Source organism: Athalia rosae, chromosome 2 (assembly GCF_917208135.1).
Source record: "Athalia rosae chromosome 2, iyAthRosa1.1, whole genome shotgun sequence".
NCBI lineage: Eukaryota > Metazoa > Arthropoda > Insecta > Hymenoptera > Athaliidae > Athalia > Athalia rosae.
Window position 1 is genome coordinate 11,938,693 of NC_064027.1, and position 12,368 is coordinate 11,951,060.

A 12,368-nucleotide genomic window follows, 5' to 3' on the forward strand; every position below is an offset into this window, starting at 1 on the left:
CCCGTTTGATCCAGTTTGACCGTTGTTTGACTAGCTATCTTCTGTTGCACCTAGAGCACCACGAATTCAGACTCTGTCGTAGAGGATCTATGGAGGATCTCCAGTGAACCGTTGAGTGTAGATAGGAATAGAGGTGCGGAAGACGTGGTGGGGGTATGCTTATGTACTTTTCCTTATATACAAGAGCTTTGCCTCCCCACTAGTAGATGGCGCTGACAAAAATTGCCCGATTTTACGCACACGCAGAGCGGTCTCGCGTACATGAGATTACCACATGCAAAGGCTCACGGACGGCCCGAGCTTTCCCTCCCCACTACTTGGTGCGCTGCAGTCGGTCACTTACACGCATACGGGTCCCTGTAAATGATATGCACGCACACAATCGATTCTCGCTGGCGCGCGGCGTTCCGCGATTTCAACTCATTGCCAGAATCAGAGCAATCGAGCAACTCACAAGGGGAGGTTGAGAACTCGTCGTCATCGATTTCGGCCAAATTCACAGTATATGTTGGGCTCGACTAGAACTTAAAGTGAGCCAAGTAAAAAGACGAGATGGCCAAGCGTTTTGCAGATATTATTGTTTAAACATTTTATGTGTAGTACATAAGCTTTTTAAGATTACGTGTGGAACAAATAATGGTCAGCGCAGCGGCAAGCGTTCGGATTCATGGCATGAGGCTCGTGGGTTCGATTCCGTGTGCGTGGGGTTTTTCTTTAGGTTTTTTTTTTTTTTCAATTTGGATCTCATTTACGTCGAAAATAAAATGAAATGATGTCAAATATGTAGTATCCACTCTGTTCCAGGCACAGAATCAATTTTACTGTCTGCCATTTTCGAAAGATTTGATTCTCGCTGACGCACGGTGTTCCGATTTTGATCTTACGCGTCGATCGAGAAACTGGCAATTGTGTAGCTTGCGGGGTTGCGAAAAGCGCATACAGAAAGTAATCGAATTAGCACTAGGTGAATTTTTTTTATTTCCCAATTGTTACTGTCAAAATAAGAACTAAGTAATACAATATTATCTGCATCCTTAATTACATCATTCGAATGAAAAAGTAATTTTCAATTTTTTAGTTCTGTCATTCGAATAAGAAATTTATTTTGAAACTCCTCAATCTTAATTTTTGAGTTAAAAACCCGTTTCTGATTTTTAATATTATGATTCGAATTCAAAATTACACATATCATTTTTCACTGAAAATTTAATTTCCAGTTTTAATTCGGAGTTTTGGAACTAATTAATTTGCAATTCTGGTCTCATAACTCGCAGTTTTCCAAATCACCCGTGAGGAACCCGCCATGTAAAATAAAGGGAAACGAATCTGTCGCAGTACCATCAACCATTTAGAAACAGTATTTCAATGTTTGTAGGCTAGATCGTTATTGTGAGATAAAAAGTCTTGCAAATGAAAATCATATTTTCATAAATCTTTGAAGAGATTTTATCCCCCACTTTTATTTAGAATTGTAAATTAATTCAAATAGATCTGCAGGCTGTGTTCAATTCATTTTTTGTTCCAACTATCACCCGATTGGCAACTTCTATCTACATGAAAATTCACAACTAAGGAACTTTACTGTTGTGACAAAAAAGTTATTGTTGTGCAGGGTGCACAACTTTCACAATTCATCCGAATTCCATGAATGAAACAGCTATCACTATTTATAGACAATGATTATACTTATATATTATAATATATTGAGTCAGATCTTCTGACAATAATCCAGAAGAGACAAAATGAATACTATTTTAATAGGTATTTAACTTTTAATTGCAAGAGAATATTTCCATAATTTGGTACCTAGTAAATTCGGTACTTTAATTTCCGTTGGTTTAATACTCAAAGTGAAGAATTGTATCAAAAAATGATATTCAAAAACGGCATAAACATATGTACTCAATGTTTTAATGTAACTGGAATGAACTGAAAAGGTTTTTATTTATTGTTCTATCATCATTTTTACTGACTCTATACTCCAAAGTTTTCGATGTTACGAACTATTGAAACGATTGTCAACTGTAATAACTTTATTTATATCGCTATTGTCCGATTTACAATAAAACATAGTAATCGAAATGTTTGGTTGACTAAATATTTTTCACCAGCCCATCATAGCATTACACAAATTTTATTACCATGACCTATGAAGAAAACTAGCAAGTCTCACTCTGTTTCATGCGTTGTACCTGTTTTCAATTTTGACTCCAGGTCCTCCTAAGTTTGTCAATGTAACACCATACCCTTGCTTTACAAAAGTATTAGTGATTTCTTGAATAGTTTCATCGCTGGTGTCAGGTAGTAGTAATACATAAGCGAATCCACCACCCCCAGCTCCCGTCAGCTTTGCTCGAAGAGAATGTTTACGGACTTTAGCACAGATTCCATCTAAGGTTGGATGTGAAACTTGACAAGATGATAATAGATGTTGATTTACGTCAATCAGGATCTGCAATATAATTTTGAAACATATGTTTATTGATTAAACACATCACTACAGTTGAATTTGCTAAGCAGATAGTTAGCAGATGCCTAAGCACTCCGAGCTTTTGCACCTTTTTTCTACAAATGAATATCAGAAAGAGGGGTTGAAACTCGGAATTTTAGAAATCATAATACCAGATCCACTTTTAATTTAATTTCCATGTATAAATCTAATAAACTCACCAATAACTTTACATAAAACTCATTCAGTCTTTCAGTATCCGTGTCAAGTAGATCTTTCATTCTCTTGATGATATTCAGAGCCTCCAGTGATACGTTGTCCATCGCTTCCAAAATAGGATCAAAGACTTTTGGATAGGTTTCCTTCAGCAGAGCCAATCTTTCTACTAAGCATTTAGTGCTTCTGGGTACTCCCGTATCCACTAGTAGAACCCTCATACTCTTTGCATCAGTGATTGGCTGTAGACATTCATTCTTTCGAAACTCGACTATCGACCCGTAAGTACAAATAGCATTATCTACGCCAGATGGATTACCATGCATAATTTTTTCACAGTTCAAAGCATGCTTAGATATTACATCTAGCTGCTCTTTATCTAATTCAGTAGCTATATTTCTTCGCTGATTAACGTAATGCAAGAAACAAGTAGTTAAACACACAGCAAAAGATGCAGAACTTCCAAGACCAGAACTAACAGACAATTCTGTGTTTATGTATATATGGAAAGGTTTGATTTGAAGTTTTGTAGTTTTCAGAATAGTAACAAATAGATAAAAAAATGCTTCCACAGCTAACTTCCGTGATGAATCCTTATACCTAAGTTGATCAACAAAGTTTCGAACATGTTGATAAAAATCATCAGAATTTCCCTCATTTTTTGATACGGTATTTTGAAAAAAATGGTCTTCTATTCTCTTAATGGACACTGTTTCCGCTAGAGTAATTTTTGGCAATGATAAATAGATATTCAATTCCTCAGCACCTAATTCTTCAAACACTAAAGTCGTGCGTAAATCCAAACTAGCAGCTAAAGCAGTTTTTCCATAAACGACTGCATGTTCACCATAAAGAATCAGTTTTCCTGGAGCTGAGACCTTGAAGATGATCATTGTGTATAAAACTTTGATAATTATTTTATAGAATAACAAAATATAACGACATCAATAAAGACATGCACAGTTAAGCCTTCTGTTTTTCCCACTCCTCTGGCGTAAGGGTCTTCTGAGAGAAAGCATGTATACTTTTCAACTCTTCTTTCAATGCGGAATTGACTAGTCTGCAATAAAATGGACTAGTGTTAGATAATTTTGGATACATCTCCTAATTACGAGTTTTTGAGTTGCGAAATAAAAAATCTGTATTCTGAGACTTCTGATAGAGAATCGACAAAACACTGATTGATTAATAGTTGAATAGCAACTTTACCTGTGTCTTTGTAGCATAGGCTTTCCTGCGAACGAGTTTGAGACGACTAACACGACTAATTTAGTCCCGCAACCATCTGAGTGATCTACAACCTCCTGCAAAATATACAAGAGTTTATTCATTCACAGATGGTTCTGAACATTGGATGTGGAAGAATCTGGATAAGATGTCAAACTTTGATAAGTGCTAAAAAACATACAATAAACGTAAGCTGTTCTGTAAGGCTTAGTGAATTCCTTACAACTCACAACAGAGTACTATTTATTCTGAATGAAATAATAGACTGAATCCACTAGTTTTTTTTGTATATGGTACTATTTACTCAGTAAATCCAGAATTAGAAAGATCAGAGTTCAAATGAACTTACTTCGAAAATAATTTGGCAATGAAAGTAAGGAATTCTCATGATTGGAACTCCCATTCCAGATTGAGTAATTTGCTAATTGACTGATGGGTGATGGCATAATATTGACTACAATTTTGCTAGTGAGAAACTAGTATCCCAATTGAAAACAATCCAAGGAAAATCAACGTTTTACTCTGACCCTAATCGTTTTTATCTTTATGAAAAGTATAAAATTGGGGTTTAATTCATAAGAAGCAAAGAATCAGTTATTACAGTTTATTATACAAATTTTTAACAAAAATTTATAAATCTTGACATGCTGCAGAGGTATTGCATACATTAAAAAAAAACTTGTCAATGAGCAAAGGAGGCATAGTTCTGCTTCAAGCATTCCTCTCACAGGACTCTAAATTTCATATAGTTCTTCAATGGAGGTTTGTATGGAGGAAAAATTGGTGTCTGATAGCTTTCGTCTGTTGTATAATTGTAGTCAATTTTGATAATATTTCTAAAAATGCGGGGCATGAATATTTATTCTAGAATTCCGTTGTGCTTTAGTCATATTTTGTAACAAAAGCTCTGTACAGATTCCGATAGACAACAGAATATATGACCAGAGCACAGCCTCCCCTCATGAATAGATTCATTAGTTATTACTTCTAAGATTTTATAAACCTTGCACAGAATATCTATCAAAATAACACTTACATCACAATGCTGTGCTCCTGATAAAAGTTTACAAATGATTACCTAGCTTTGAGTTTCTTTTGAACATGATCGGTTGTGTACTGTTTGTAGTTGAAATATACAAAGAAAAGTACAAAATGGCCACAGGAATAAACAGATATCAAAAGTGGAAATAGATCAGGGTATTTCACAGGTGGTTCAACAAAAAATGTTCCCATAGATAAGAATACCGTTCCTAGCATAGAAACATAGAATAAACTGATCAAAAGGTCATGATAACGATCAGTCTTTGAAAAGACTTCAGGTCTTGCTTTTTGACTACCAACTTTACGATGAGATTTCCCATGTTTCAAGCAAATGTGAGTACCTTGTTGCTCAACATAGGAATATAATATTTCAGAGAACATCCAGTAAATAAAAATTAAATAAAACGTAGTGAGTGCAAGGTATGCAATCATTAGATTGTCCTTCATGTATAGAGGTAGCATACTGAAATTTGAAATGATCAAAAACCAAAAGCATGCAAAGGGGTCTTCATGGGTGTAAAGTAAAACTGGACTGGCTACCAGAAGAATACTTTTTTCATGTACATGAAAAGAAAATAGGAAAAATGCCAGAGAGGTGTTTATTAATGAAAGAATGAATTTTCTATTGGTTGGTCTGAAAAATAGATGCACATTAGTTGGTATCAGTGCTACCAGGGTTGTCACAAGGCAAATCTTAGCCAATGCAAGGTTGGAGAATGTATCACGCAATTTGTACACCACATTTATTGCACACCAGAGATTTGCTACTTTGTCTTCAAATATACCTCTATTTAAAGGAAATAACCTGATAATCACATTGCGTAATACATTAACATTCATAAAAAATGGACTCCAAATTATAGCGAAAGTTAAGAGGACCACTAAACCGACATTAATCAATTTCAGAAATTTTGAAGTCACAGATTGATTTTTATGATTTATAATGTCGCCGAGTATGTAGAAAAAGAAGGGCAAAGAATGGTATAATTCCATCTGCTTGTAGTTCAGTGCCAAGGTGAAGAGGCATGAGGCGATCAATGTTCTGTTCTGGAGAATTGCTGTTACAGCAGCAATAAATAAACCCAGAGACAAGCAGTTGTATTGGAAGTGTCCATGATCAATTAATATTAAGCCAGGATAAATCAGGATCGATATGAGTACAAAATCTTGTTTTTCCAGTCCAAAAACTCTCTGGTAATTGTTGTGTGTATCGTTCATGTTCTTGATTTTCAACTTATAGACAAAAAAAAACACTGCTGGAATGTAGACAATTATATCAACTAGGATGACTGACAATCTCATAAAAAATTTATGTTCATCAGATTCGTAGCCTCTCGAATAGCCTAGCCGTATGAACTCCGGATTTATTCTGCTAGCAGCTAGACCGATCATCATACTGTGGTATGCAGTTAATGGAGGATAATCCAAGCCCCAATATTGAAGATCATTGTTTGTAGTGTTTGTGTACCACTCTTCAGGTGGCAAGTTGAATGTTATTTCTTGCCAATGTCTCTGCGCCTCGTAGTCCCCATACATAGGGGGTTTCCCTTCGCCACTGTAGGGATGGTACGTTACGCACCATCTCAGCAATGAAGTGGCAAGAAAGATGAGCGCAGCTCGAAATATTAGTGACATGGTGAGCGCAAGTTTTTTGAGCAAAATCGCTACTCACGTTTAACTTCCTCAAACTGTCAGTGGAACCCAGTGTTTATGGCAGTTTGGGACACGTTTATATAGGTTACTCGCAAACTGTAGTGATGTGGCACACTTGGAAAAGAGGTGTCACTTACCACGTGAGAAGCCTTCAGCTTTTCAGACAGCTTATTCTGTATGTACTCCACGGTGTATGACATATTAAAAAAAACAAATGTAAAAGACGATTTTCCGTCGATGGGTGTTTGGTATTCGCTTTCGGTATCCAGTCACGATTGTTGAACAAATGGAGTCAACGACGTAGTCAACACTTGTTAACTAGTACCACACTATTACAACTGTCTATTCACGCAAAATAAATCAAGATGAGTTGCTGGATGAACGTCATGCCAGGTGTTCAATTGTTGATGATATACATTACAGAAATTGTGATAATAAAATTCATTTATAATTAGTGATACCTACAACAAATGCAGTTCAGTTCAGTTTTACAAGGTTCGACCCCGTTTGATCCAGTTTGACCGTTGTTTGACTAGCTATCTTCTGTTGCACCTAGAGCACCACGAATTCAGACTCTGTCGTAGAGGATCTATGGAGGATCTCCAGTGAACCGTTGAGTGTAGATAGGAATAGAGGTGCGGAAGACGTGGTGGGGGTATGCTTATGTACTTTTCCTTATATACAAGAGCTTTGCCTCCCCACTAGTAGATGGCGCTGACAAAAATTGCCCGATTTTACGCACACGCAGAGCGGTCTCGCGTACATGAGATTACCACATGCAAAGGCTCACGGACGGCCCGAGCTTTCCCTCCCCACTACTTGGTGCGCTGCAGTCGGTCACTTACACGCATACGGGTCCCTGTAAATGATATGCACGCACACAATCGATTCTCGCTGGCGCGCGGCGTTCCGCGATTTCAACTCATTGCCAGAATCAGAGCAATCGAGCAACTCACAAGGGGAGGTTGAGAACTCGTCGTCATCGATTTCGGCCAAATTCACAGTATATGTTGGGCTCGACTAGAACTTAAAGTGAGCCAAGTAAAAAGACGAGATGGCCAAGCGTTTTGCAGATATTATTGTTTAAACATTTTATGTGTAGTACATAAGCTTTTTAAGATTACGTGTGGAACAAATAATGGTCAGCGCAGCGGCAAGCGTTCGGATTCATGGCATGAGGCTCGTGGGTTCGATTCCGTGTGCGTGGGGTTTTTCTTTAGGTTTTTTTTTTTTTTCAATTTGGATCTCATTTACGTCGAAAATAAAATGAAATGATGTCAAATATGTAGTATCCACTCTGTTCCAGGCACAGAATCAATTTTACTGTCTGCCATTTTCGAAAGATTTGATTCTCGCTGACGCACGGTGTTCCGATTTTGATCTTACGCGTCGATCGAGAAACTGGCAATTGTGTAGCTTGCGGGGTTGCGAAAAGCGCATACAGAAAGTAATCGAATTAGCACTAGGTGAATTTTTTTTATTTCCCAATTGTTACTGTCAAAATAAGAACTAAGTAATACAATATTATCTGCATCCTTAATTACATCATTCGAATGAAAAAGTAATTTTCAATTTTTTAGTTCTGTCATTCGAATAAGAAATTTATTTTGAAACTCCTCAATCTTAATTTTTGAGTTAAAAACCCGTTTCTGATTTTTAATATTATGATTCGAATTCAAAATTACACATATCATTTTTCACTGAAAATTTAATTTCCAGTTTTAATTCGGAGTTTTGGAACTAATTAATTTGCAATTCTGGTCTCATAACTCGCAGTTTTCCAAATCACCCGTGAGGAACCCGCCATGTAAAATAAAGGGAAACGAATCTGTCGCAGTACCATCAACCATTTAGAAACAGTATTTCAATGTTTGTAGGCTAGATCGTTATTGTGAGATAAAAAGTCTTGCAAATGAAAATCATATTTTCATAAATCTTTGAAGAGATTTTATCCCCCACTTTTATTTAGAATTGTAAATTAATTCAAATAGATCTGCAGGCTGTGTTCAATTCATTTTTTGTTCCAACTATCACCCGATTGGCAACTTCTATCTACATGAAAATTCACAACTAAGGAACTTTACTGTTGTGACAAAAAAGTTATTGTTGTGCAGGGTGCACAACTTTCACAATTCATCCGAATTCCATGAATGAAACAGCTATCACTATTTATAGACAATGATTATACTTATATATTATAATATATTGAGTCAGATCTTCTGACAATAATCCAGAAGAGACAAAATGAATACTATTTTAATAGGTATTTAACTTTTAATTGCAAGAGAATATTTCCATAATTTGGTACCTAGTAAATTCGGTACTTTAATTTCCGTTGGTTTAATACTCAAAGTGAAGAATTGTATCAAAAAATGATATTCAAAAACGGCATAAACATATGTACTCAATGTTTTAATGTAACTGGAATGAACTGAAAAGGTTTTTATTTATTGTTCTATCATCATTTTTACTGACTCTATACTCCAAAGTTTTCGATGTTACGAACTATTGAAACGATTGTCAACTGTAATAACTTTATTTATATCGCTATTGTCCGATTTACAATAAAACATAGTAATCGAAATGTTTGGTTGACTAAATATTTTTCACCAGCCCATCATAGCATTACACAAATTTTATTACCATGACCTATGAAGAAAACTAGCAAGTCTCACTCTGTTTCATGCGTTGTACCTGTTTTCAATTTTGACTCCAGGTCCTCCTAAGTTTGTCAATGTAACACCATACCCTTGCTTTACAAAAGTATTAGTGATTTCTTGAATAGTTTCATCGCTGGTGTCAGGTAGTAGTAATACATAAGCGAATCCACCACCCCCAGCTCCCGTCAGCTTTGCTCGAAGAGAATGTTTACGGACTTTAGCACAGATTCCATCTAAGGTTGGATGTGAAACTTGACAAGATGATAATAGATGTTGATTTACGTCAATCAGGATCTGCAATATAATTTTGAAACATATGTTTATTGATTAAACACATCACTACAGTTGAATTTGCTAAGCAGATAGTTAGCAGATGCCTAAGCACTCCGAGCTTTTGCACCTTTTTTCTACAAATGAATATCAGAAAGAGGGGTTGAAACTCGGAATTTTAGAAATCATAATACCAGATCCACTTTTAATTTAATTTCCATGTATAAATCTAATAAACTCACCAATAACTTTACATAAAACTCATTCAGTCTTTCAGTATCCGTGTCAAGTAGATCTTTCATTCTCTTGATGATATTCAGAGCCTCCAGTGATACGTTGTCCATCGCTTCCAAAATAGGATCAAAGACTTTTGGATAGGTTTCCTTCAGCAGAGCCAATCTTTCTACTAAGCATTTAGTGCTTCTGGGTACTCCCGTATCCACTAGTAGAACCCTCATACTCTTTGCATCAGTGATTGGCTGTAGACATTCATTCTTTCGAAACTCGACTATCGACCCGTAAGTACAAATAGCATTATCTACGCCAGATGGATTACCATGCATAATTTTTTCACAGTTCAAAGCATGCTTAGATATTACATCTAGCTGCTCTTTATCTAATTCAGTAGCTATATTTCTTCGCTGATTAACGTAATGCAAGAAACAAGTAGTTAAACACACAGCAAAAGATGCAGAACTTCCAAGACCAGAACTAACAGACAATTCTGTGTTTATGTATATATGGAAAGGTTTGATTTGAAGTTTTGTAGTTTTCAGAATAGTAACAAATAGATAAAAAAATGCTTCCACAGCTAACTTCCGTGATGAATCCTTATACCTAAGTTGATCAACAAAGTTTCGAACATGTTGATAAAAATCATCAGAATTTCCCTCATTTTTTGATACGGTATTTTGAAAAAAATGGTCTTCTATTCTCTTAATGGACACTGTTTCCGCTAGAGTAATTTTTGGCAATGATAAATAGATATTCAATTCCTCAGCACCTAATTCTTCAAACACTAAAGTCGTGCGTAAATCCAAACTAGCAGCTAAAGCAGTTTTTCCATAAACGACTGCATGTTCACCATAAAGAATCAGTTTTCCTGGAGCTGAGACCTTGAAGATGATCATTGTGTATAAAACTTTGATAATTATTTTATAGAATAACAAAATATAACGACATCAATAAAGACATGCACAGTTAAGCCTTCTGTTTTTCCCACTCCTCTGGCGTAAGGGTCTTCTGAGAGAAAGCATGTATACTTTTCAACTCTTCTTTCAATGCGGAATTGACTAGTCTGCAATAAAATGGACTAGTGTTAGATAATTTTGGATACATCTCCTAATTACGAGTTTTTGAGTTGCGAAATAAAAAATCTGTATTCTGAGACTTCTGATAGAGAATCGACAAAACACTGATTGATTAATAGTTGAATAGCAACTTTACCTGTGTCTTTGTAGCATAGGCTTTCCTGCGAACGAGTTTGAGACGACTAACACGACTAATTTAGTCCCGCAACCATCTGAGTGATCTACAACCTCCTGCAAAATATACAAGAGTTTATTCATTCACAGATGGTTCTGAACATTGGATGTGGAAGAATCTGGATAAGATGTCAAACTTTGATAAGTGCTAAAAAACATACAATAAACGTAAGCTGTTCTGTAAGGCTTAGTGAATTCCTTACAACTCACAACAGAGTACTATTTATTCTGAATGAAATAATAGACTGAATCCACTAGTTTTTTTTGTATATGGTACTATTTACTCAGTAAATCCAGAATTAGAAAGATCAGAGTTCAAATGAACTTACTTCGAAAATAATTTGGCAATGAAAGTAAGGAATTCTCATGATTGGAACTCCCATTCCAGATTGAGTAATTTGCTAATTGACTGATGGGTGATGGCATAATATTGACTACAATTTTGCTAGTGAGAAACTAGTATCCCAATTGAAAACAATCCAAGGAAAATCAACGTTTTACTCTGACCCTAATCGTTTTTATCTTTATGAAAAGTATAAAATTGGGGTTTAATTCATAAGAAGCAAAGAATCAGTTATTACAGTTTATTATACAAATTTTTAACAAAAATTTATAAATCTTGACATGCTGCAGAGGTATTGCATACATTAAAAAAAAACTTGTCAATGAGCAAAGGAGGCATAGTTCTGCTTCAAGCATTCCTCTCACAGGACTCTAAATTTCATATAGTTCTTCAATGGAGGTTTGTATGGAGGAAAAATTGGTGTCTGATAGCTTTCGTCTGTTGTATAATTGTAGTCAATTTTGATAATATTTCTAAAAATGCGGGGCATGAATATTTATTCTAGAATTCCGTTGTGCTTTAGTCATATTTTGTAACAAAAGCTCTGTACAGATTCCGATAGACAACAGAATATATGACCAGAGCACAGCCTCCCCTCATGAATAGATTCATTAGTTATTACTTCTAAGATTTTATAAACCTTGCACAGAATATCTATCAAAATAACACTTACATCACAATGCTGTGCTCCTGATAAAAGTTTACAAATGATTACCTAGCTTTGAGTTTCTTTTGAACATGATCGGTTGTGTACTGTTTGTAGTTGAAATATACAAAGAAAAGTACAAAATGGCCACAGGAATAAACAGATATCAAAAGTGTTCCTATCTACACTCAACGCTACACTCAACGAGTGAACTTATCGGCATGTGCTATATCGTCGGTCAACAGCGAGTTTTAACAAGGAATTTCCACGAATAGACTTGAAGGATACTTAAGCTACTCTCACTTTGATTAATTCGTTAAAACGTAATCACACGACTTCCACAGCATTAAATAAGAAGAGGGTTGGTGGCAAATTAACT

The 12,368-nt window shown here is 35.7% G+C and overlaps 2 protein-coding genes across 3 annotated transcripts; both read right to left on the reverse strand.

The window, feature by feature from the left end:
• Positions 1 to 954: 954 nt before the first annotated feature.
• Positions 955 to 7,191, reverse strand: LOC125499885 (mevalonate kinase-like). Of its 2 annotated transcripts, XM_048649964.1 has the most exons (4): positions 7,052 to 7,191; positions 3,875 to 3,969; positions 2,671 to 3,725; positions 955 to 2,452 (listed from the first exon to the last, which is right to left on the reverse strand). In XM_048649964.1, the coding sequence occupies exons 3-4, from the start codon at positions 3,556 to 3,558 to the stop codon at positions 2,180 to 2,182; spliced, it is 1,161 nt and encodes a 386-aa protein (XP_048505921.1). In that variant the 5' UTR covers positions 3,559 to 3,725; positions 3,875 to 3,969; positions 7,052 to 7,191; the 3' UTR covers positions 955 to 2,179. The 2 variants fall into 2 exon arrangements, 1 of the variants encoding a protein (XP_048505921.1); XR_007276923.1 differs by lacking the exons at positions 955 to 2,452; positions 7,052 to 7,191 and adding an exon at positions 4,929 to 6,710 and having other exon boundaries at positions 3,647 to 3,725.
• An 851-nt stretch (positions 7,192 to 8,042) lies between these two features.
• Positions 8,043 to 12,152, reverse strand: LOC105683668 (mevalonate kinase). Its single transcript, XM_048649966.1, has 4 exons — positions 12,017 to 12,152; positions 10,963 to 11,057; positions 9,759 to 10,813; positions 8,043 to 9,540 (listed from the first exon to the last, which is right to left on the reverse strand). The coding sequence occupies exons 3-4, from the start codon at positions 10,644 to 10,646 to the stop codon at positions 9,268 to 9,270; spliced, it is 1,161 nt and encodes a 386-aa protein (XP_048505923.1). The 5' UTR covers positions 10,647 to 10,813; positions 10,963 to 11,057; positions 12,017 to 12,152; the 3' UTR covers positions 8,043 to 9,267.
• Positions 12,153 to 12,368: the final 216 nt, after the last annotated feature.

Bases quoted from the DNA above. Each gene is read 5' to 3' on its own strand.
- LOC125499885 (XM_048649964.1), bottom strand. From the start codon at position 3,558: ATGATCATCTTCAAGGTCTCAGCTCCAGGAAAACTGATTCTTTATGGT. The intron at 2,453-2,670 runs GTGAGTTTATTA...ATTATATTGCAG, and splicing joins AGTTTTATGTAAAGTTATTG to ATCCTGATTGACGTAAATCA.
- LOC105683668 (XM_048649966.1), bottom strand. From the start codon at position 10,646: ATGATCATCTTCAAGGTCTCAGCTCCAGGAAAACTGATTCTTTATGGT. The intron at 9,541-9,758 runs GTGAGTTTATTA...ATTATATTGCAG, and splicing joins AGTTTTATGTAAAGTTATTG to ATCCTGATTGACGTAAATCA.